The sequence below is a fragment of the Pleuronectes platessa genome, chromosome 4, assembly GCF_947347685.1.
Source record: "Pleuronectes platessa chromosome 4, fPlePla1.1, whole genome shotgun sequence".
Classification (NCBI taxonomy): Eukaryota; Metazoa; Chordata; class Actinopteri; order Pleuronectiformes; family Pleuronectidae; genus Pleuronectes; species Pleuronectes platessa.
The window spans coordinates 9229237-9254990 of NC_070629.1; the positions used below are offsets into that span (position 1 = coordinate 9229237).

General features: G+C 45.6%; 1 protein-coding gene across 1 annotated transcript in view; it reads right to left on the minus strand.

Moving 5' to 3' along the window:
- Positions 1–25754, minus strand: part of fbrsl1 (fibrosin-like 1) — a 287043-nt gene that overhangs the window by 136873 nt on the left and 124416 nt on the right. Inside the window, exons 3-4 of the mRNA XM_053420416.1 lie at positions 22485–22586; positions 17994–18029 (exon numbers count right to left, since the gene is read on the minus strand). Of these exons, the coding sequence (XP_053276391.1) occupies positions 17994–18029; positions 22485–22586 (138 nt within the window). The remainder of the gene's footprint in view (positions 1–17993; positions 18030–22484; positions 22587–25754) is intronic.

The following is a 25754-nucleotide window of genomic DNA, read 5'->3' on the forward strand; positions in this document are numbered from 1 at the left end:
AGAGAGAGACAGATAGAGAGAGAGCGGAGGACAGAGAGAGAAAAGGAGGACGGGAAATGAAAGAGGAAGAAAAACCAACAGAGGTGCAAAATTCCATTAGAGGAATCTAAAGGCATCATGCAGAATGGATGGGCAATGATCCACGCCTGAGAAACTGTGACGCTCAAAATTAAAAGTATTTTTCAACTGGGTTTGTGCCCTCGGAGGATCTTCATGGCCCCTGCGAGTTCTCCCTATTAAAATGGCGGCTGATTGATTGGGACTGACCCCGGTGCTGTGTATAATGGTGTCAACTCATGCTCTAAAGACTCACTTAGAGGTGAATAAGACCCTGGACAAATACTGTATGTAAATGTATTTTTTAAAGGTATATCACTGGACTGTCTCTTTACTTAAACACAACGCTTAACCCCACCCAAGGAGAAAAAGAAGTATAACAGTATGCTTTCAATTTGGAAAGAGGTTTGTGCTAAATGTTTAATGTATAATATTATGCACGTCCTTCATCTTAATTTACTGCTCTAGCATGCGAACAATGTATTGGGTAAGTTAAATATTTGACGTGATGATGGTGGGAGATGAACAGTGATTAAATGTCACCCGGAGGGGAAGATATATCTTTGAATCAAATTTGTATGAAGCTCTGAAAAGTATTTGACTTAAGACTAAAAGACCGAATGGAAACACAGTGGACAATTTATGGCTTTCTGTTGTGACATCTGTATTTCCATTGTTCAGTGAAGTTGTTGATGTTACGTTTTACTTAATGTGGTGCGCCACATTAGAAGAAAGCCAAGATGCCATGTAATCATTTTGACTCAAATACAAAATAGCGCAAAAAATATACTAATTTCACGAACAGTTCATGCATTCCCGTCTGGTGTGTAATTACGCCCGTCCCAACGGTTTCCTGCACCCAAAACCAAAGCCACCTTCGAATTCCTTCCTTGTCATTTGTGCCTTTTGTTTCCACATTCTACTCTGTCAGCCACTAAGGCGAGGCGGCTAATTTGCCCTCCAAGGTTGTTATTCCACCTCTCCTGCTCCCCTCTGCCTGCTCTCTCAGGCGGTTTTGGCAGTATCCTCGGTGAGAGCTGGCCCTCATTACTCTCTGCTGAGTCTTTTGGCCTTAAGGCTGCGGTGTCTTGTCCTCCATTCCCCAGTCGTCCCGCTCCCCCCCCCCCCCCCCCCCCCCCCCCCTGTCACGCTGTGGGCTCCAGCCTTATCTCCCTGGTCAACAAAGCTCCTGTGGATGTGTGCTGCTATCCACTTGCAGCATGTTGTTCCCAATCATCTCCTTCCCCACGTTGGGGAAGGCAGAACATTGTGCCGACTTGCCCCCATAACTAGGACAGAGCGACACTATGTGATAGCTGCTGAGCCTGTAAGAGGTTAGGTCAAATGGCAGTTCCCTACATGAAGCAGCTAATTGTGTTCTTTATATTTGCTTTAGCTTCAATACGTCCAGTTTATCTGTTTGACATTTTAAATATAAAACTATTATAATTATAAAAAGATATTTTAAATACCATTTACACTGAATTACATGTGGTAGATTTCTTAGAAGTGTCATGATGTATTCCACACACCTAGTGATAGCTGCTGAATGTGATGTCTTTCCAGATAATGAAAGATTTTATGAAATATACAGGTGTAAAGACATGGCTTAGTGCTCAATGCTGTACTCAAATAAATGGAAAATGGAGAAAATCTATTTCTTGCGGCACATGAACACTTATTGTAACAGTGAAAAGCTTGCAGCCAATTCAGATTTGAGAAAATCACTGTCACCAATGTAATATGGACACATACAGTAAATAGACAAATATATTCTCTCACAAGTTAATCTGCATTTTGCTCGGTCATTTCCGATTTGGCATTCAGCCCCCTCAATCCAATTTAAAGAGAATGTCTGGTTTCAGAGAGAAGGGGAATTTATTCCGAGCCAATAAAAAAGAGGCGCTTGGTGAAAATCACCATCGGCAAGTCATTAAGAGTGGGAGAGGAGCGGGGTGTGTGGAAAATGGCTCATCGGCTAGCCGGGTGCTGCTCACAGCAAGAGACCTGGACACGTAGTCCGGGGCCCTGATGAATTGAGCCATAAAGGTGATTGGCTGGAATGAAAGTCTGCGCCTCGGAGGCAAAAACACATCCGTGTGATTTGAATACATGACTGTGCTGAAAGGACGGTACGCTCTCAACCTGGAGGAAAATGATACATGGGAATAAACAAGAGATTTGCACAGTGGCTCAGCGTGGGTTCGAAACATCAAACCTGCCTGGCAAGTAAGACAAACCAAGCCTGTGGGATACATAAGCCTTCATTACTGCACTGTTACTGGTTGTCAGGTTACGGATGCAAGGCCTCGGGTGCAATGTGTGATTTTGGAGCAGCGGCTGCCTGCTAATTACCAACCTAGGCAACACGCAGCCATTAAAAAGGCAACCCTGAGTGTCTGCTGAGCTAATTTGTCTAATTACATCTTTGTAACTTATGAAAAGACCTAACATTACCCTGAAGGCTTGCTTTCGGAGAGGGAGCTGTGTAGATAGTAAATGAAAACTTTGCTGTCTTACTACAGCGCCACAAGTGCCTTGATAGCTGCGAGGCACTGGGAGTGTAGGAACGATTGTGAGGGGGAGGTGGTGGAGCCCCTGTCGTGTGATGCTGTAACCATTTCTATATCCCCCCCAAAGATCCCTTTCCCACGGGACAGCCACCCACGTCCTGTCGACAAGCCGCCTGTTTATTTTTCTCATTATTAATGTGGTGTTTTTTTCCAGCATTTATAAGCAAAACCAATATTTGGTGCCAGTTAGAGATGCACAGGCACCCAGTCAGTGTAATAGATTGTGACTGAGCCGTCACAGCAACGAGGGCCTATGGCAGCTCCCCTAACAAGCTCCACTAATAAGAGAAGGAAGGGGAAGTAGGGCATACCCTTCGTGACATGTGTCACTTTGGTGAAATTTGAGAGGTTTAAACAAAAAAATATCTTCCAATTATAGCGATTGTGAAATGCAAATATTTCTCCAAACTGAGCGCTGTATTTGGGAACAATTTCCACTCAAAGAATCCGGGTTTGCCGCCTTTCACATCTCACATATGTTGTGAGGCAAGTCGGATCAGCGTGTTTGTTTGTTAATAACTCAGACACTCCGTCGTGTCACCTCCTCGTGAATGACAGCGATGACGTGGAGCACATTGAGTCAAAGATGAACAGGAAAAATAAATAAACGAGCAGACATGCCAGGCGAAGACAGAAAAGGAACAAACAGAAAGATGCCATCTACCACCTTCCTTCCCTCTTCCTCCTCTCAGCAACGAGAGCGGTTGATAACATCAGCAGATAACATCAGCAGAGGAGCTCCCAGGAGCCAGGCAACTTGGACAGTTTAGGGGCAAGCCCTCTTGCCTACGTGGGATCAGGCTCATCTTTCAGCCCCTGGAGTAACCCCTGTTCTCACATGGCTGACCGAAGTAGGCCTGTGTGCCAGTGACTGTAGGAGACTAGTGTCAAGGTTGCTCGTGTTGTGTTTATGTCTGTAAGAGTGTATGCTTTAATAAAACTTAAAGGGTTACCCTGAGATAAGATTTAATCTGTTTAACCTGATATGAAATTTGGAAAATGTCCTCACAATTTGGTCCGGAGGTTCTTCGGAGTTTGCCTTTCACATACAAAAAATGCAGCAGGAGATTCTCTGGTCAGTCATGTTCTAATCAACATAGAAATCGTTGGGGCATCGAGGTGAGAAGTGGTTCAGCAGGCCCAAATCAATTCTGCTGTGGATATCACATGTTTTTTCTACAGTGCACCATATGTATCTTCAGTATGTGTGGCATTATTTGTTTATTTTCCTGTTTTGCATCTTCTGTGTTCGATACGTCATCAACAGACTCGCAGTGAATCCTCTGCATAATCTGCTGCTGCATTCTCACATGTTCTCAGGTTAAGCCGCATTACTGACCTTGTTTACACTGAATGAATCAGAAAGGAAAAAAAGTTGTTATCACACTTAAACAATCTCTGCCTAAAATTTGCAATCAGATGATAAAGCAAAGCCAGTGTGGTTTGTAATCCGTCAGTCCTGACACAGCCCACTCATTTGTCGAGAGCGTGGTGCATTCGGGGCCGGCTAGAGATATGTGAACTGAAACCTAGACACAACCTCAGAGACCCGATGAGGCCCGTTATCTCCTCTAGTTTTTCCTCGCCTTGCCTCAACGCTTTCTCACTGCCTCTCTCACTTTCTTTTTTCTAATCAGGTGAGATTGTATCAGGCCCCCTCCGTCAGTAACCGCTATCGGTTGTGAAATTTCAGAAGGCGAAGCGTGTGGGAACCACAGTATCGGTTGTGCTCATCGCGCCCAGAACCTTTACAGACACACGGGTGGTTTCTGAAAAGGCGAGAAAAGATTCACAAAGGGCATATCGGAGGCCGCTTTAAACAAACCGACAGTTGAAATACTTTCATATCCTGTTCAACCTCTTCTCTCGGCTCCCTCCCTTTTCTGTGCTTGTTTTCTTTGTGTATCACCTCTGTCATCCTGCACTGGCTCATTGCAAGATCAATTTACAACATTGAGAAAAAAACATCTGAGGACAGACCTCCATTTGCCTGAATCTGCAGATTAGGAGAAGAGATACCAGATGCAATAGTCTGCCGTTTTAGAAATCCCTATCAATCAGACCATTCTTACCCATGAATACAAACACCTGAAGGACTAAAATGGAGCTGAAAGATGGCCTCTCCCTGTGGGCCCACATTGTGCACACCATGGCACCATTCAGTGGAAGTATATTCTTTCACAAGCTGAACTGATGCTCTACATTCAATATTGCCATCAGGGTAAATTCTTTGAACCTACAATTGAGCTGGCTTATTGAATTTCAGGGTTCTGATAAATACAGCACGTCATTAGAGCTTGCAGCATGGATGCACCGCAACACAAAGTAATCCCCTGGGCGCTACTGAGACGCTCTCTCTCACTGAGCAGAAAGGTAATCCAGCTGAGAAGCGAGGTTGTGATCAAAAACTTTCAGTCTCAGCACGAGCTGGAAAACTGCGTGGGGCGGCTACGAGTGAAACTTGTTCACTTGCTCAACTTAGTTTGTGAATAATATATATTTTTTTTAAACAATCTTGAATAGATACCACTATTATGTAAAACATTCACAGCATCCAAATGAATTGTGCAGACTGTTGTTGGGTGATTGAAACATCTTAATATTTATTTAATCTTATATAACACGTTAACAAATCTTGGCAATAAGCATTTTTATGACCAAACAGCTGGTCATCAGATTGAAGTGGAATTATACTGTATAGAAATAACCTTTTATATGTTGACACAGATCTGGACAAAGGGCCGGATCCAGGGTTTTTTCTTTTTTAGATTTTTTATAACATATTAATGTTTTCTATAAAAAAAATTTAACTAATCAATTTACCAGAGAACTATTCCTGGATGTAGTTGAAAACATTCATGGGATTGATATTTATTGAATACTACATAATACAAATCATTCATTACGGGACATTTGGGCGGAATTATGCACACGACTGAGGGACATTCTGGTTTTGTAAGGTCTTTAATTGTTCATAAACTGAATTGTCATCTGGGAATTGTATGTCTGTATAAGATCAGGACTGCGCAGAGATGACATGGATGCAAAGAACTCAAACAAGTAACATTGCAGTTCCTGGCCGGTGACTTAACCCTTAAACCACAGAGGTGACACGTATCCTGACAACTTTGATCGTGACGATCAACTGATTGATTCAAAGCCCTGGAGCAGGAACATTATTTTAGTTCCAAACCTTCATCCTTAGGATTCATTTTGGAGGTAAGAGAGGAACATTTCACCTGGGACTTGGCCAGACTTTCAAGTACTAATTTCTGAAAGGTGATCTGTTCATGTCCTCCTGATCCCCAGAGGTGTTGCCACCTCTTTCCTTTCCTCCTTCCAAATACATTAGCATAGCTAGCAGTGCGAGGGCGTCAGTGGCTCCATCAGTAATGTCATGGGCACTTTAACATGATGAAGCACGCCGCGGCCCCGCTGGCATGAATAATTCACATTACCATGCACCCAGAGAGAGGGAGAGAGAGAGGAAGAGAGAGAGAAAGAGAGAGAGAGGGACTTTGACTTTGCAATGAATTGTGGGAACAGATGTGTGAATTTTAAGGCGCATGGGTCTCTGTTTTGGGTGAGCGGGCAATTTTAATTCAATTTGATATTTCTCTTTTAAAGTGAGTGGAGACCTTGAGCTTGGGCTGGGGAAAAATAAATAAGGTGGGATCAGAAGAGGGAGCTGTGGTTACGGAGTGGGAGGGGAGAGGGGGGGAGGTCCCCCTCGTCATCCATCACTGTGGCACTTCAATGATTGTCAAATAAGTAGCCCTGTCCAAACCCATCTTTTATCATTATGTATGAATGAATCTATCTGGGGATCGCATCATCCAGCACATGGGAGGGCTCCATCTCATATACATGATAGGGAGACGGTATGGAAATGGGATACATGATCGTAGAATGGGTTGGATGGGGAGATGGATTCACATCACTGGATGGGAGAATGGACCGCTATCTGATCTCTGTCTATCCCGTCACACTTGGAAATAGAAAACGTACAAGATACTGCCTCCGTTACAATAGGCACACTCTCTATGAACTGCCACACAGATTTTTCAGGGATGGCTAATATCAACAGAATAGATCCTCAGGTGGTACTGAAAAACCTCTCCCTTCCAAAATGTCTTCCATTAAAAGTCTTGGAAATAACTTAACATGAGATTTTCCATGCTACTGACGCTCTATGACGTTTCGGCAGTTTGAACACATAGTATCTCTGGGCCTTGGCTCCAAAGCTGACTTGAGAACTTTAACGTAAATAATTCAGCAAAGGTGGGTGAGAACTCCTGGCACGAGATTAAGGAGGCTGCGCCTGCGAAAGCTGCTCTCAATCCATTTCCAAATTGTCACGGGGCCGTCTAAGAGGCAAAACAAACCCACCTTAATCTCTGCTAATCATACTTAAGCATGAATGTTTCATGTGGAAATGCCTGGTTACAATTTGCAGGCTTTTTCCTCATTCCTGGGGTAACCCCGCTACAATCCAGAAATCCTTTTGGCCACAACAAAGACAAAATGACATGTAGAGACATCAGATGTGGTACGGTGCACACAGCATGTAAGTGGGAGGAGGCAGATTCCCACATTACAGACACCATCTTTGTTGACTACATGAAACGCTGCAGATAATGAATTCAGGCTGCCAAATTTCAAGATGAGCCAAAAGATAAAGCTGTTATAAACAAAGACAAAAAATAAAAAACAATGGTAACACCCGTGATTGGCTGTGATTAACATCAGCCTCCTTACTTGTGTCTCAGAAATTCAAATTACAAACCTGATGTAGGCTATGCCAGGGACCAACCTAATATTATTATTATTCGAGACGGAGTATAACCCAACGGCGGGATGATTACATTTGACTTGCAATGATTTCCCCCCCCTCTGCATGAGAAAACAACAGCTTGGAAAAACTAATAGACATATTCCCCAAAGTAGCTTTGTTGCTCCTGCCTTGCTTTAAATAAATCTCATCACCGCGGCGAAAAATGTTTTGATTCCTCCTGCATTTAGAGAGCGGAGATAAAAGTCCAAACCATCTGTCCCTCAACTTGGTGGGGCGCAGTGCAGCGGAGGGAGGGATTCATCGCACACAGCACGGCAAAGTGCATCTGCATCCGCCACGCCGCTCCCACTAGCATCATTATCCCCGCCGCCTATCACTTCCCCAGCTGAGCCCCCTTTTGGAAACGGGGGCTGACACGTTGACGACGGGTAAACACCTTTAAAAGGATCTGACGCCGTGTAATGGGAGAAAAAAAAAACACTTCCGTATTGTGCGGGACCCCTGGCGCTGTGCTGGGCGTATGGAGGAGTAAGCCATTGTCTGGCGTCACCTAATTGGATCAAGTTTGTATGGAGAGCAGATGTGTACGGCTGGCTGAGGTAAACACCGGTCCAGAAGATGCCAGGGCTGAAATGACTTTGAAAATCGTTTCTGCCTCCATGGAAGGAGTGAGAATAACAGAGAGAAATCCACTATAAAACATTTGCAGTGCACTCTGAAAAGTAATAAACACTTTCCCCTTGGTGTGGATTCATAGAGGTCCCTATTTTCCTTTAGTCATCCGCGGGCCCAGCCGTACATCTGGGTGGAAGAGAATGTGTGGTGCACTGAGATTGGGAACGAGGCGGAGGCAGTTAGCATGGCAGTGCTCATAGCGCGAGTGATGATCCTTGGCGGAGGACAAATTATACCTTTGAAACCGAGGATTGCTGATCTAATTAAGAGCTGGCAAAAGGTGTCATCAGGGTCTGACAGATTTCAGCCCTGAGCCCTTTCCGCCTGCAGTGAGCCGCCGCAAAAGTGAGAAACATCGGCCTGAACAAAGAGAGATGAAGAGAGACAAGGAAGCACTATTTCCAATCAGGCATCTGCCTCCCCTCTGACACAGCTCGATTTAACCTTGAAGAGTAATGAGATCTGACTTGCTTAAATGTTAGCATTCTTAAATCATCAGGAAGTGCCTCCAAGGAGCCGATAATCACTGTGCCAAATTGCTGTGCTCGCTAATTTCATTTCTCCCTAGCATTTGCTTGCAGTTAGTGCCGATTATTCAAGAACAGGCATTTAATGCTGCCAGGTCCCAGGGGTATTACATTAAAATGTAATAACTTGCAACATAAATGAAAACAAAAACCATTACTTTCTTCCCCCTGCAACTTCACTCCCTCCCCCCTCTCCCTCTGCCACCTCTCTCCTCAATCTCTCTACACACCCTCCCTCCATGGTGGGAGTTCGAATCTAATTCTCAGCCCATCTGGCAGGCGTAATGAAGGCGGGCTGGGTTTGTGGTGCCCTGCTGCCATGGCTAGGCAGAGCAGGAGGCTAGCTGGCAGATTGGGCCAGGATGAGTGGAGGGGAGTCGGGGAGCCTGCTGAGTGAGTGAGCCAGCCCAGTTAATCTCCCATGTGCCCCGATGTGATCGGGGCCAAGGCCAAGCGCACGCTGAGGGCACAGCGGACCGGGTCTGGAGTGTGGATGGTTGTGGGAAGAAGACTGGAGGGTGAGTCTGGCATTCATTTACATTTCCTGGCATTTAGCTGACTCTTCTATGCAAAGTGACTTTAAATTAGTGAAACAGCATTCATTTTGAAGAGCGCCATAAAACAAATATCTCGTCAGGGAGAGGGCACAGATATCCAGAATTAAACTCCAACCCTGACCCTGTAGATAGTTCAAGGGAGGTTTTGTATAGTTAAACAACTCCGCAGTAATAAGGGCGTTAAAAAAGAGAGAATCACATGAAACAGCCGCGTGTGGATGTGACACTGAATATATTTTAAATATACGTATCATTAATCAACACGTTGATCCACAGCTTCTGTAAGGTTTCTGCAGTGGTGAAGAGAGTGCAAATGACATCTTAACAAATAGAGTACGGGCCCAAGGTTGGTCAAACATATGCCAAATGGATCCAGTCAAACAGGTAGACTCAACCCCAGCAGGTACAGCCTCAGAGGCTACAAAAGACAAATAGTGTGTTAGCACCATCTGCCACAGACACATGTGCATTAGGATTTACATATGGTCAAACATGGTAAACAAACAAGTGTGGGGTTGGGCTGCACAACACATTTACATCTAAACTGGGTTAACAAAGAGATGCCAATATAAAAGACAACGTTGCGTTTTAACTTAAATGTATTCAATATACAAACTAATGTTATTATTTCAGTTTTACCTTCACTTACAGTGAAATATGTCATGATAAACTGTATTTCCACTGTATATCTCAGGACTGCTCCTGCTGCCAGCCTCGATCTACCAAGAGGGACAGCAACTGGGAGAGCGCAACTGCTCGACACTGGAAACCCCATGGAATTATGATTAATCTCCTTTATCTAAACACAAACTCCTCTCAAATCACTGCGATCTGTGTGCTGTGTGTGAAAGCACGTAGAGGGGAAGTGGCAAGGCAGCCGAAACCCTGGCATGAGACCCGCAGCTGCAAATACCAGCCTGTGTATGCGTATCAGTATGTGAGTATGTGTGGTTGTGTATACATGTTTACCAATGTGCTTTAACAAGCCAAGCTGCTGTGACCTGCAGAAGCCATCGTTACTTGTAATCCAGTCAGCACCTGCTAGTTGAGCACATAACAGGAAATCTCGACCTGCTTAGCGCCTCTGTTTGCCCAAAAGGAAATATCACAGCATCGGCAGAACAACGCAGACGCACGGCAGCTCAAAGTGAAGGCTCTCAGTGTCGCCGAGGCGTGGGAGAGAAAGAAAAAAAACTAAAACCTGATAGGCGGATGGAAAGAAATAAAAAAAACTGAAAAGGAAGCAGGGCTGACAAAAACAGCAGGTTTCCCACAGCTTTGCTCCGGCCTCTGGAGAAACCGCAACACTGTCATTAACAGTTACTCTCCTCATAAACACACCGGCATCAGCTGGAGGTATAATTGCCCCTGCTTCTCCTGTAATCTTATACCTTACCTGCTGTTACTGTCAGACACCTTCTCCACCGAGAGCGACGGAGAGACAGCGGTGAGGTAGAAAGATGGGGGGAGAGGAGGGTGTGTGGTGCTGGATGTGGGTGTGTGTGTGTGTGTCTGTGTGGTGCAGTTGGAGGCAGGGTAGGTGTTGCTTGTGTACTGTCAGATTCAAGGTAAGGAAAGTAAAAAGAGGGGAGTAGAGAGAGAAAGGAAACGGAGAAAACATATGCCAGAAAATCAAATGAGTGTGCGTTGCTCACTGAAATCCCAGGAGCAAGGCTCAGGGGCTGCGATGGAGGGAAACCGTGTTCCTTTCATTGAGTGATTAGAAGACGAGTGGCAGAACATGACCTACTTAGTATAACTTTCTTTTACAGGTTTCGGAAAAGGTACTCGTGCAGGTAGAGTTGGAGAGGTGGGTGGGGGCTTTAACCCCAAACAGATTCATAGAAACATTACAGCTAGCAGGAATAATTGCTAGAGGGTGTTTGTGAATACGAAATAAAGTCTCTTCATCTTATGACCTCTCAAACTCAAAGAGATCACAGTCATCCCCCGTGCTCTGGCATTGCAGCCAAAAAGCAGAGATGGATGCGTTTGATCCTGCAGATACACAAGGTTAACATGCAAAACAAAATATGAATTAAACATCATCTGACACCCTCTAAAGGCTACAAAAGGAGGTTTTAGTACCTTTAAAATGAAACCCAGAATGCGTGGTGGGAGGTGTGAATTTTAAAAGAGCTGGAAAGGAACGGAAAACATTTTTGAAAAACCGTCTTTCTCAAAATCTGTGACTGAATATTCCAAAGAGCTGCTTCGCTTCTCTTCCCGTATGGGAAACTCAGCGAGGCCATGAAACAGGAACACTTTATCTCTGCTGCAGAAATGGGCCTGCCTCTGGCTCCTCTTAATTTCAGGCTTTGTTTGCGCGGTGTCGGGGAGCTCTTGTGGGTTTGCGGGAGACCCGCAGGCCTTTTGTCTCATCGGTAGAGTTGGTTTCTGCCTGGCGCCTGCAGCAGTATGCTGTCGTGCGCCTTTTATTCTACCTCTCCATGCCAGATTTGGCCACAGGTCGCAGATAACAGGAAACACAGCCATCACAGGAACACAGCTGTTTGTTTACCCCACAACCATCGTTGCAACACCGGATCATCAAACCAGTCGGAGATAGAGATGAGTGTTATGAAGAAGCAACGCTCGTGTTGGGAAATGACAAGTGTCGCATAAATTTACTGTTTTTCATTAGGTTCTGCCAAAAACTAAAATGGCTTCCTCTGCATTCTTTACGGTGACATTGGCAACTCTGCATCGGCTGCTTCTTTAAATGACACAGACTAATATTACACTTGTGGCAGTGAATTAATAAGCTGCAGCATGATAAATCTCTGTGATTTATCATGCTCCCTCCAGTGTATAATCAAGTTGAATAAGAGAGGGAGAGAGAGACGAAACAGAGGGAGATTGGAAGAGACAGCGACATTGCTTGGTCTGAATTGAGACACAATGGGCGAGGCCCTTCCTCTGCACAGCTGAATGGACAGGCTCACAATGAGAAAGAGAAGTGTGAAACAGGCAGCTATCGAAATCAGTGGGTGTTGTGCTTAGCAGAAGGAAGGAGATTAAAATACCAAAAAGTTCAATGTGCAGCGCGCCGTGAAATATGACATATGGAACTGCCAAAACAGATATAGCAGACGTTCTCTTCTCTCTGAAAATGGTCTCTTTCTTTTGAAAGCATGAATTCCCCATAAGGAAGGTTTATGAGAATATCACACCTTTATCGATGTCTCGTCCCACAATCCACAGGAGGCTCTCTCTCCCTCCTGCCTGATTCTGGTGGGTGCCGTCGTGTTCATTCCCCGTTCCCACGTAGATGTTTGTAATTGGAGCTCTAATTTATGATCGGGCCTTGGTGCAGGATAATGATATGGAGCATTGTAATTTGCTGATGCAAATTGTACGTTATAATGGGGAGCCATAAAAGCCCCGGCAACATCTCGGAGACTTGCCAAACACCCTGAGCGTTCATTACAGCCCTCATTAAAACATCCACGTCGGCACTGGGAGCCCTTACAAATGGAAGGAGCATGTAATTGCTGCTTGATTGTGGTATATGTAACATATGATAAAGTGGAATTACCACTTTATTTGTCTACAGTGTCCGTGAAACTTAATGGGGAGAAAGCCTGCAGTAAACAAATCCTCAGAGCATTGTTTGATTGTAACATTATAGGGCTATTTGTTTAAAGTGGGGCAAATGTGAGTTAGGGGACAGTGCATCCAGGACAAACTAAGAGTGATGATAATCAAGGCAGGGCTTAGGGGGATAAAACTAATGCTTTTACCCAGGAGAGCCTGTGTTTCATTTGGACTTACTCCAGCGTGGGTGATAGCATAGAGCTCCATCTGGGAATACATTAACTGGATTTAATATAAGAAAAGATCAGTATTGTTCTTTTTCATTACCAGGCCCCAAAGTCATCACCATACATTTGCTTTGAGGCTGGTGGAACTAGATGGAAAAAAAGATTAGAATGAACCATTTAAGTCACCTTTGCTGAATTTTTTTTTTACATTCTACTAATGCCAGTTTGGGCCTTTGGGGCAGGGCTTCTAGCTATTTCCAATCGTTGATCTCAATGCAGTCCTAATAAACGGGGTATGTGCAATGCGGCGAAGCTGAACGTCCCAGCTTTTAAGCAGCCTTAAGAGCAAAGCCAAGTGGCAAAAGCAATTAAGAGTTCATTTAGAACAACTGAACTATGCCTGGGCTGCTTTTTTCTGAGGCCCCGGTCAACACTAATTCACAGTGTCGCCTTTTTATTCAAATGACTTCTCCCTGAGTCCCCTTTGTGTTGGTGCCGTTCTAATGCATCTCCATTCGAACAGAACCTGAGCTGCATTGCTGAAAATGAAGTTTGCCTCCTCAACTCTGAATGATAGCAGGCCTCCACCGTCAGAGCTGTGTGTGCTCAGCCACTGGAAAAGGATTTTCAACCGTGCCATTCAGCCGGGGCCCCTGAAGCCTGCAGCCTTTATCTGCAGACCCGTTGATTGATGTGTTGTGGGCCCTGCTGTGGTTAACAGCAATTTTTATCTGTTGCTAGCGGCAACAGCCCAGGTCCCTGGTGTGCAGAGAGCAGCAGGGCCGGGATCTGAGGCCGGACCGCACACGGGGATAAACAAATAGGTTTTTCAAGGCGGACAGCCCCCATAGAGAGGCCCCTGACAGGCAGCGCCCCACCCCAAGGCCAGGACAATGTCAGGCCCCCAGCCCACTCCAACTGGGCTGGTGGTTTCCTTCACTAATTTTCACCATGTGCCGAGCTAGTGGTACGGAGACACCTGCACACCCGACTGAAAAGTAACCAGAGCGAGATAAACAGAACGAGGGAGAGAGAGAGAGAGAGAGAGAGAGAGAGAGAGAGAGAGAGAGAGAGAGAGAGAGAGAGAGAGAGAGAGAGAGAGAGCGTGGCAGAGATGCTCAGAGTTAAGAGATTTCATATACTGTAGAGGAACAGAGGAGCAAACCGGGGTTTTCTGTGAAAGTATAGGATATAATTTACACTCCATTTCTTTCAATTGCTGTGTTTAGCATTTAATCCAGTGAATCTGTGTCGTTTTGTTAAACAAAGCGTGAAGCTTCTAATGGCTTCTATTGTAATTAAGTGACATAATCCTTGTATTCGATAAAGATCTTGTAAAAAGCCTCATCACTCAGACAGGGAAGCATATTTGCCACAATGTGGAGGCCGTGAATGCCAAATCAATTAAAACAAGGCTGTTTAAGAATGCACAAATGACTCGGAGACTGCTCAGTGTAGAATGTGGAGTCGTTTAGCGTTAAAAGTGATTTTGACAGCCCGACCAGGGGAAATGTAAGACGGGTGTGTCGCAGAGCTCGGAGCACTCTCGCTCAACCCCAACACTCTCACAAAGGTTTTACTCCCTGACATCTACGACATAAACCCTCGCAAAACAGACTAGTCTGATTATACTGTCACAGACAAAGCTCAGTGTTTTTACCGTGCGTGAAAACATCAGCCGTAGGTCGGCCCTGGGTGGTTAAAAGATGAGGAGTGGGGTGACAGAGGCTCAATCACTTCATCTGGAAGGAGAGGGAGGTGTGTTGTCTTTTTCGGCTCAGCTAGAACGTCTCCTCCTCTACACAGTACATACAGCCAAGGGGCCGTGACAGAACGGGCAGAGTTGCGGTGAGATTTTTTTTTGTTGACATTTTCCGCATCTCTTGCAGCCCGTATCTCCCGGGCGCAGAGGGGCGATGCTGGGTTCTTTATCAAGGAGCCCCTGAGAGGATGATAAATCGCCAGAGCCTGGGCCCATCTCCGCTGGAACAACAAGCAGGTAGCAGCGCAGGAAACAAGGCAAAGATATCGTCTCCCAAACATAGCTGAGGCTATAATGAAGCCTGCACAAAGCAGACAGGAGAGCGTCTGCCTGATAAACAATTCCATACCCAGTCTACCACAGAAGGCGAGATAGCGAGTCTCAGTGCAGCCGCTGCGTATCGCTGCCGGACTCAACGGCCCAGAGATTAGCTCTCGCCCCTGAACGGGGGGATGAAGGGTTGGGTGGAGGGCGGGTGGCTGGAAGTGATTTCACATCTTGCAATGTCATCAAATGAATCAACACACCATGCTTTGAAAGTATATTTTACTTGGGGATAGTTAATCGTTAGCTTACAATGACATTTTTTTTTTGTGAAGAGGAGGTATATTATGGTAATTTATGTACACACACATTTCTTAGCTTATCTTTTATAAATCTGCTTTTTTTATTTAGATTTTTTGAAATTGTCTTTATATTTTTTTATCTGCACATCATTGATTACAACTTCTGGTGATGTGCAGTTTATTTATAGTTATTGTGGAACTGCTCAATAGTTCACCAGTGGTTTAGTATATATATTGTAATACAGTCCATCAAATTCCACCTTTTGTGTTATTTTTTGCGGCCCTGCCCTGTATAAGGTCTTGTTTTAACTATTGTTTAGCCTATCATCGAATCATGTTTTATTGATATCCTGACTTTTGCTGCTTTTGAACTGTGAGGTGTCTTGGAATGTGCCCATAAATATAACACATTATTATTACTTTGATATCACTGCGTGTCCCTTACGTTGGTAATGTGAATAGTTTGAGTTCCTTTGTCTGTGTTCACCATAACAACAAGTGAAGTAACAAGTACTACTCAGAAAAAAGTATTAAGAGCAGTTTCATTTAAGAAACATTGCTGAAACACTTAAACCGCTTTTGTAGTCAACTAGTTACAGATCAGAAATTAAACCAGGAAACAATGTGTTGTGTATACTACCGCCAAGCACTTTAACACACTATGAGGGGATCTGCTGTGTCCAATATACTCTGAGGGCTCCAATTTCCCTTTTTCACGAGTCGGGCACTAAAGCCAAGAAACTTCTCTATGTTCTTGTGTAAACCATTCAAATGAGGCCATTCAAGCCTGGCAGGCAGCATACAGTAAGAGGGGGGACATATGGAAGCATAACCACGAAGAGGCATCATCTCCCATAGAAGAAGAAAACTATCTGTCAGGAGAGATTGTCTTTTTTGTACCTCCTAGTGCCTTGTGACAGATAACCAGCCTCTATTCAGCCTCGGGATTTTTTGTTGTCTTTTTTCTGATTGTAAGTGGGGAGGGGATCAGCCCCAGGGGCCACCAGCACATTCATAGTCCTGTCTGTGCTGCTGGTGGCCGGTGGCGCCGACTGGGCCGCTGTGCCTGCCTCATTGACCCTCCCACACCCCCTTCCCACGTTACAACCAGCCCTCCACCCACATACACTGATCAGCCAGTTACTGCCTTAACACTATCTCCAGCCCCTAGCCCTTTCCTCCCCCCCCCTGCCCCATGCCCGCTCAGCCTCTGCCTGGCATTTCCCTGGAGCCTCCCAACCCTGCACCCCCATACCCCGCTTCAAAACCATCATACTGTAAAGCCTGAAGCACTTACAGATAAGGAGACCCCAGAAATCAAGCGGGCCTGGCAGCGGAGCAGATTGGGAGTCAAAGCTCAGCGCCCAGGAGGTGCCCAGAGGCTACACACGCTGCAGATAGCACCGCTGGAAAGCCGGAGAGGGAGCAAAACAACCCGAAACTTCCTGCCCTTGTTACTGGACTTTGCCTGGCTTGCACAATGCCCCCCCCCCCCCCCCCCCCCCCCACCACCAACAAGCACCCCCCCCCCCCCCCCCCCCCTCCACTTCTGCCCTCTCTCTCTCCGTCTCCCTCCTTCCACTTTTCATATAAAGAGAAGGCCTTGTTCCCTGCCGACTCAAACTGACAGCTCGAGCCAAAGGGCTCCGCAAGCTTTTTTGGAAGGTCTTGTTTGTTTTCATCCATCTGTGAGTATGCGGCCGCTGGGGAATAGGAATGTGACATGTTCTATTAAGACAAAAAAAAAAAAAAAGATTGCGCAGAGATCAATGCCTTTTGAAGTTAAGCTTTGTTCAGCGCTTTAACTGCAGTCCTTTGAGGCAGATTAACGATGACAAACCATTTATAGTTGTTTTGTTTGTCGGGATGATTGCTTCCAAGCAGCAATAAGAACTGCCATATGCCACTCATCAGCTAAAAGTAGCACACTTTAAAGAATGTTCCTCTTATGAGTTCCCTTTTAAGCGAAGGACATAAAGGACGACCGCTGTCTCTATTACCCAGAGACTAGACACGTCGTCGAAACAATGGGAGGGGAAGAGCACACATTTACGGTTGGAAAACGCACTGGGGCAAGGCAACAGATGCTTTCACGGGATAAAAATAGTCCTACACTGACAATTTGTGAGCTGGTGCACGTTTGAAGGGATTTGGCTCACGTTTTCCAAGGCATCTCTAAATATTCCTCTCGGGCACATTTACCTCGAACAACACTCTACATGTTCCATGATAAAGACCATCACACTGACTCCTATTAAAGCACAGCCAGTTCCAGCAAATCATCAGACACGTTTAACTGCAATGAATCTTCCTGAGGGTGTAAATGTACACGCGTTTCTCTGGCGGTGAGAAATTGTATTTATTGCACAGATGTGGGGGCCTTTAAAAGGCTTTTAGGCATATTGTCTGATATGTGAGCAAATGGATCCTCCACTGACAGTCACTGGAGGAAGACATAAAACTCTGACAGGCAAATTGCAGCGCCGTCGAATGGCGCTGATCGATGCCAATAAAACGAGGGCTCTTCTCGCCAAGGTAGCACAGGACACCTTCCCGCAATTTAATCAGTCAGTCAGCCAGAATTAATGTTCCTAATATCATGATTTCTCCATTACTCTATTTAACATAATTAAAATGTCGAGCGCCGGGGCCATAAAGCGGGTCGTTGGAGATTGTAATTCTGCCGTAAAGCTATGAAGCATGAAAATGTCACTTACCGAGTAGCCGCGGCCTGACAGCGAGTGAGTGGAACTCTGTAGGGAGAGAGAGGAGAACAGGGATGACCTTTAAGGAGCGTTTCACTCGCTGACACAGACATGATGAAGCTGTGCCGCTTTAATATCAATATTCACGTTAACCTTTTAGCCGCCCTGCCATGTAACACCCGCCCACCACACATCACTCCCATACATTCTGGCTCCTTCCACCGAGGGTAGATGAACCACACCCGCAATAAAAGCAATCAATCATACCAATTCACTGCAGAAAACCTTCTTTATTTGGTAAACTTATAGTAGCGTAATATTGCACAATGAATTTTACGAACAGCGTGAACTGTGCATGTGTAAAATGAAAAATTATTCTGAGATGCCTATCACAGGATACCTTTTAAAGCGACTGGATGTTTAATGACACGTGTTCTAATCTTTGCCTGTTGACTTCTTGCAGCCAAAATAATCACTTCTGATGCTTTTATTACAGGCTGTAGATCAGGTGTTGCAGTGCAGGTCAAGATTAAGTGTCAGCTTTTATTTGTTTGACTTCACTCCCCTCTGTGTCTTCCAGAGTGCAGTGTAAAATGGGTAGGCACGCGGGGCTGACTCCATCACTTTCGTCAGAAGATGAAATGATAAAACGCACCTTGATAAAGAAATTGTTGTTTTGAGTGTGAGTGACAGCTCAGGTATCCTGCCAGCCGAATATGACGGCTTCTCTTATTCCATCGTATGATTTTTCAAGTATTTACTTTGTGCTCAAAACAAAAACACGAGACTGAAAAAGGGTAGCATCAAGAGGCTCGATAACTGAGCATATCTCAGCATATGCATATATAATATGCAAATATAAGGCATATAAAAGACAGACATGATAACCAAACTGCTTTTTATTCTCAGAGAAGAGGTCATGTTATGTTTATCTTTGTTCATTTATTTTAAAAGACTATCCAAACTGTAAAAAATTTACTTTGTCTATGCAGACTTAATTAAGTGCTGAATATCCATATAGTCATTACTTTGTGTGATCGCATTAATTATGTTATAGCAGTTCTGTATAATTGCTCCTTCAAACCCCTCCTGTTTTCTCAGAGAGCTGGAAGGCGACAGAAGAGACCAGGGTTTGTTCTGTTCTCTGGCTCCGTCCGTCAGAGCCTAGCACGAATACCAATCTCCGAATCCCTCCCTCCACTTCCACTTTTCACTTCTTTTATTCCTCGCTCTAGATTGGCAATCTCTCCCCCCCTTGGTCTCTGGAGGGGACTTTTCTGCGAGACCAATTTCATCCGTAGGTCCACCTTCAATCCAAACGACCTCCCCCACACCTTCGCCGCGACCACCTCCCTTGTTTCGCACCCTCCCAGCGCCCCCTCATCCATTGTCCCACACCTGCTGTAGGCCTCAGCCCTCATCAACGCCTGTGTGCCCCTCTGATTCGCAGGACGGTTCCCGCGGTGACGATTAGGGAGGAGCCCTGCGGCGAACCGGAAAGCAGGCTCTGCGGGAATCAAAAGGCTATTCCCACTTTGCTCAACCCCTCTCCTCCCCTGCTTATACGCAACCAGAGAGGAGACCAGAGCCGCGGAGGGGAGGGACCGAACGGAAGGCAAAATCCGTGGATAGAAAAAGGCCAAAAGTGTGTTCCAGTGAGAATGTGCTCTCTTCTCTGTGTTCATGTTGTGACTGCATTTAAATGTGTGCATGTGTTTGTGAGTGTGCAGCGCATATGTGCATAGGTGGTGGGAGGCCAAGGCCATTTGGAATTAGCCTTACTATGTAGAGTTCATTCAACTTGGAGCATTCTGAGCAGAAAGAGAGGCTTATTTAAATGATAATGAGGGACAATCCATTGGATTTAGTGCCGGTGAAGGGAGGGAAAGAGGGGAGGGAAGGGGGGGATCCATTAAAACGCCAGCGGTTCATAAGCCATAGGGTCGGCATACAGCTAAACACTCTCACTTAAAAGCCATTATACATGGCTCTCAATGGATTTCTGCAGCGCTTAGGACTTCAGAAGGATTTAAGAACCCGCCCCAGAGAGGCAGTGTGGGGGAGGGAGGAGGACAAGTGTGTGTGTGTGTGTGTGTGTGTGTGTGTGTGTGTGTGTGTGTGTGTGTGTGTGTGTGTGTGTGTGTATGTGTGTGTGTGTGTGTGTGTGTGTTTGTGTCTGTGTGAGTGTGTGTGTGTGTCTGTCTGTGTGTGTGTCTGTGTGTGCACCTGCGTGCATGTGGTGAAAGGTTCTGGTAGTTGGTGGTGAGAGGGATGGGGCGGATGCTGGCGGCATTTAAGGGTTAACTAAACAGCCCCAGAGAAGAGAAATGTTGCTAAATCCGCCCCCTAATCCTCTCCCCATTTCCATGCCCCCTCCTTCACTCTCCTTACTTTAAAAAAAAAAAAAAAGAAAGAAAGAAAAAAGAAAAACATGGCGACAAGAAGGGAGGGTTTGGTCCATCTTCTCTCAACTCAGACTATTGGTTTTTGTCGTTGAACAGAGGCCAAGAGCCAGGCCAATCAGAGCTATAGAGTCTTATGAGGAAAGGGCTGTGAGCGTGTATAGCCTCTGCGGCAGGAAGGTCGAGTAGGTGGGTGGGTTTGGGTGTATGTGGGTGGGTGTGGGTGGATACAAGAGGGTGTTAGAGACCATGACGGCGCCACAACTGCCTCCCTCTCCTCCGCAGGACACAGATGCATTGGAACCCACCCCCTCCACCACCTCGCATTTCCCTAATCCCTGTGTGGCTTAGTGCCGGGGCCCCGCTGCACCGCAGGCACAATTACCTAGTCAAAATAAACAGATAAAGACCCAACCATGGCAATGAACAAACAGCATCCCCTGCAATTTTTTTTACCCCCTGCTTCCAAATTGATGCATGACTGTTTTTACAGGCGGGCGCGTCCGCATGTCGCATTTGTCTCTATTTCCTTTGGCGGTAAGACAAGAGAAATCCATTTTACTCGTTGCCGATGCGGCATCATTAGTTAAGAGCTCTTAAAGCTGGGGAGCCACTTTGATGTGGTGGAGTGTATTTTTCGAAAATTAGCAGTGCTCTCAGTGCGGTGGCGGAGATTTCATGGAGCAGGGAAAAAAAGAAAACATAAGGGGAGACAATGACACGGTGCTGGTGAGGAATCTTGCCAGGTGTCTCGCGTGCCGGCCTCGTCCAGGTGGACGACAGCAGCCGGCAGAGGGAAGGACAGACACGCAGACAGATAGAGAGAAAAGGTAAAGACGGGCAGATGGAGAGAGAGAGATGGATAGATATGGATGGCGTGGCTACAGCGATCAGCGTCTGTGCACCATTTTTTTGGCAGCAGATTAGAGAGACATGCCACATCTAACACTGTCAGCGATTACAGCCTGCAATTTCCATTCCCCCCCCCCCCATCACTGCAAGAACAACCACCTCCACCACTTCTATGCTCACTCCACCACCACCCCCGTCATCCGTGCCCTCCCTCCTTCTCCGTGCTTGTCGTATATCCCTGTCAGAGCTGTCAACCGGCGTCGGTCTTTTATCTGACAAGCCCGCCTCTTCCTCCTGACTTTTTCATTAAAAGACAGCCTTTTACACAAATTCAAGAGAGAGGGGGGGACAGGGGGGTGGGGTTGGAGGGGTGGCACATGAATGAAACAGAGCAGCGCGACTTGGGGGGAAAAAGAAAGAGGATAAAGTTGGGGGAAAAATTATGCCGGGTGAGTTTTTTTTCTTTCTCCCTATCAGGCTGGATTTTCAATTGGGAAGCTGAATAGCTGAAAACAATATATTTAATAAGTTCATTAAAATCGTTTTCTTTCCACCATTTCACCCCTGATGGAGAAGGAAGCTGTTTATATCCCCTCCCTCCCTCCCTCCACCTGCTTTCGTCAGCTAAATGAATAGTCTGATTGAATTTAGTAAGGTTTGGGAAGCCTGCTTGACAGGCATTAGTTAGGAAGCATATTTCTACATTCAGTTAAAATGAGTCACTTGGGATTTTTGCATAAATTCTCATTACTTCCTCTGTATCTAAATTGCATTATTTCATCCCTTATGCTGAACCAACGGCTGGCCTCCATTTTCCTTTGCTACCTTCTCATCCTGTAAATGGGCGAGCATATGGTTTGCCAGCGAGGCGATAATTGGAACCGTTTCTTAACTCGTTCCACTCTGGGGTCGTAAAGGTCAGCCCACACCTGGCTGATCCGCGTTAGGTCATGTCTACATTTAACCACGCATTGCTTTAAATAATGCCAGGCCAACAAGGTGATGCTCATTTCCTGTCTATGTGCTGCCAGCCAACCAGGTTTTTTCTTTCTCGCAATGCACTGGAGGATTTATGAGGTGAGAGTTGGAAACAGCAGGAGCTGCTGCACTCACTGCCCTCTGATCTCAGCTCAAAGTTGCTGTCGTCCACCCGCTCTCTGTTACCCACTTCAGGGGTCCCCTTCCTCGTAGAGACCCCGTCTCTTTAGGAGGTCTGTGAAAAGGGGAGAGGTCTCGTCCAGGGGCTCACCTCGCTGAGCTGCTCCTTGGAGTTGCTCCTCTGCGGCCGGCTGAGCTCCTGCATCGTCTCATCCTCAGTGACTTTGACCGGACGTAGCACCAAAGGTTTGATCTACAGGGACGACAAAAAAACGAGGATCCTCAAAACGTGAACTTCTCACTTCAAAGCAATTGCAGCAAACTGGAGGTGAGTCCTTGTTTCTCCTTTAGACATAAATTATGGTACTAAAAATTGTAATGATATAACTGTAAATCACTTATACTTTTTACAATGACATGGAGAAGGAGTCAGTTTAATGCAAATGATATGGATTGATGATATGGATTTTAAAACTTTTAAAGCTTTTCCAGTATTTGGCATTCATAAGCATAGTATTAGGGCATTATTCATAATTGAATAATTGTACACTATCAGTAACTGATTCATTGAATGTTGTTCAATCTACCAATTGATAACTTGGACTGTGCATTAATCTTTGAATGACCTCTGATGTATAAACAAGTTTATGGACATAAAACAAGTTTCATACTGACGACCAGAACTTAAATTTAAAGATTCAGTCACAACAATAAATCACACTGCAAAACAAAACCTGCTATGTATCAACCAGGGGGCACAAATTAAAGCTCCATCTTGTTTCCCGTCACTCGCCAGCATCTATAACTGACTCCCCGAGCTCGAGCAGCTATGCATAACAATAAAGCAAAACTACAAATGGCTTCAACTGACGTTCCATGGGCTGTGGTCCTCCTATTCCTAACTCGAGGGAAACACAAAGTCGACGTGGTGCCTCACAGCTCAATGTCAGTTTGTGCTTTGGGTAAATGCAAAGCAGAAGTGGCTGTAGCAAAAACACCTGCAACTCCAAAACCTCGGCAGGCTGGTGCTTTAGTCACAGCAGCCGGCAACAGGAGTGCTAAGCGTCATTTCAGTAAAACCAGCTGTTGACTACATGGAGAGAAATTAGAAATATATTAATATGTATTGTTGTATATGTATAAGAGCTTCTTAACAGAAACAAAAACATAGAAACTTCAGAGGGAGTAGCAAATGAAGGATCCCTCTCCCAGTACGGAGAGAAGTGCAATAGGTGACGCATGAAGCAGAGCATGCCAAGGAAATAACAATATTTAAAACATTCTTTAGAAACAACAGTGTCTAAGAGATGGAGGTGTTAAAGTATTTATGCAAAAGTAAAGTATGACAGAGATGAAGGGAGCAGCAATGACTATTGTAATGATAGAGGTATTGTCAATGGTAGTAGAATATGTGAGAAGGCATATTGTATATCTAAGAAATCTAGTTGTAATCATAATCCACGATTAGCTGCCACTATGATCCACAATCAAAATGCACCATTAATTACACCTAAGAAGTTTAGCTCCATTGCTTTAATGGTACAGTACCCCTATCCACTACACTTCCTCATATTTTTGGCACTAGCGTTAACAAAGTACATAAGCCCAACAACTAAACTGTAAACAATGCTTAACATACATCCACATATTCCCACCTTTAGCAATATTTTATAGAATAAAAGAATATACTTTCATTTCGACTTAATTTCTGTTTTCTGCCCATGACAACTTAATAAATCTAATTAATTAAAAGATCAAACAGTGGAACAAACTGCCGCCTTTTAGCAGCTTAAATGTAGAAATGTCAGTATGTGTGTTCAGCCACCCACATCACGGCAACCCTAATGCCAACATGGATGACTTGTTTTATTGCAGGCCATCAAGACCCGCGGTTGGCGTGCATCCAAATTCCCAGCCAGATGGGAGGTTGGCGAGCTCAGCAAGGAAGAGTCTGCGCTGGTGCAGCACTGGCCAATCACAATGTCCCATGCTGCTTCCCCACCTTGGAGTACAGTGGCGATGGCCGCAGGGTGTAATCCATTTGACTAGCAGTTTGCGTGTAGCGGCTCCCCCGGTGGCTGGCCCCGGTCTCCTGATCTCCACTGTAATTTAAGCAGATCACTGCTACAATTAACCTTTCCCGGTAAATATCAATTATGGCCCCCGGCTGGGCTAGAATTAAAAGGGTCATCAGCTAATCTGACAGGTCCTGTACGCTACCACCTGGCTGGGAGAGAGGGAGGGAGGCAAGGCGGCAGAGAGAGAGTGTTTGTCTACCCTTGTGCCCACCAGCTCTCATGCCAAGTGGACACAATTCCCTTTTAATTACCCTGCCGCTGCCAGGGCAAGCGTGCTGATTGGCCAAGGGGCATTAGCAGTGCGCCGAGGTCAACAGTGACAGAATGAGGGTGGGATGGGGCGAGCGTGGCGGAGAAGAGGAGGGAGCTACCGCCAAGCAATCACGGCCTGGAGATGGGAGGAAGAGAAACCTGGCAGGTGGGCCTAATCAGGTTTGACTTCCACCTCCACCCGCCTCTCCCTCTCCCTCTGCCTCGCTCTCGCTCGACTAGCTGTCAGCCTAATCACGCCTTGAATCTCAAAATAGACGGTGCCCTTTTTGATTTCCTTCTCTCATAGAGGGAGCACAAAGGGAAAATTCCTCCTTGGCAAGGCAGGCGGGCACGGAGGCTGAGAGAGAACGCTGAGGTACAGTCTGTGTCACGTCGCCGTCAAGTGCAGCGGTTGATTACTTTGTTTACCCAGCATCAGTGTTGCTGACAAATTCCTGAAGGCGTGCAAAGTGTTTCCGTCTCCTCTGGGGCCTGAAACTGCATTACCCAGTCAGCAATCAACTTGGCTATTGATCAGAGCACAGCGTCTAATTAGGCACCTACGGTTAATGATGCAGCGTGCGCGGACCGTTTCCCAAGCCGCTGTTCAACGGGACAGGAGAACAATTGATCTAGGCTGGAATTCACCAACTCCGACAAAAGATTGACAACCCTGACTGCCTGTGATTAAGGCAGGGACTAATTTCCTGTCTGGGGAGGTGTTTAATTGGCCCTAAGCTCCCAACTGTACAGCTTTCATGTGTTGTTTTCCCCCGTTTTGGTCGACTCATTAATGCTAAAGGACAAGGTAGTGTGCTTGAGGGTGGGGCTAATGGTCTCTGCAGAGGAGTGATTGGTTACGACTAGTGACATAGTTCAAGGTCATAGTGCTTTTCCACCGACCTTGAGGTAATGCCTTTGAAAAGCACTCTAGGAAGCCCAGGGGGAGCAGGTCCACCTAGCTATTTTGAAAAGGATTTTTATTTTGGTGCGGATTAAATTTGTTTACATTGGAGGTTTAACCCATATAGTATTGGGGCAAGGTTAATCAGGCTGAACATGATTAATCTGTGTGTGTGTGTGTGTGTGTG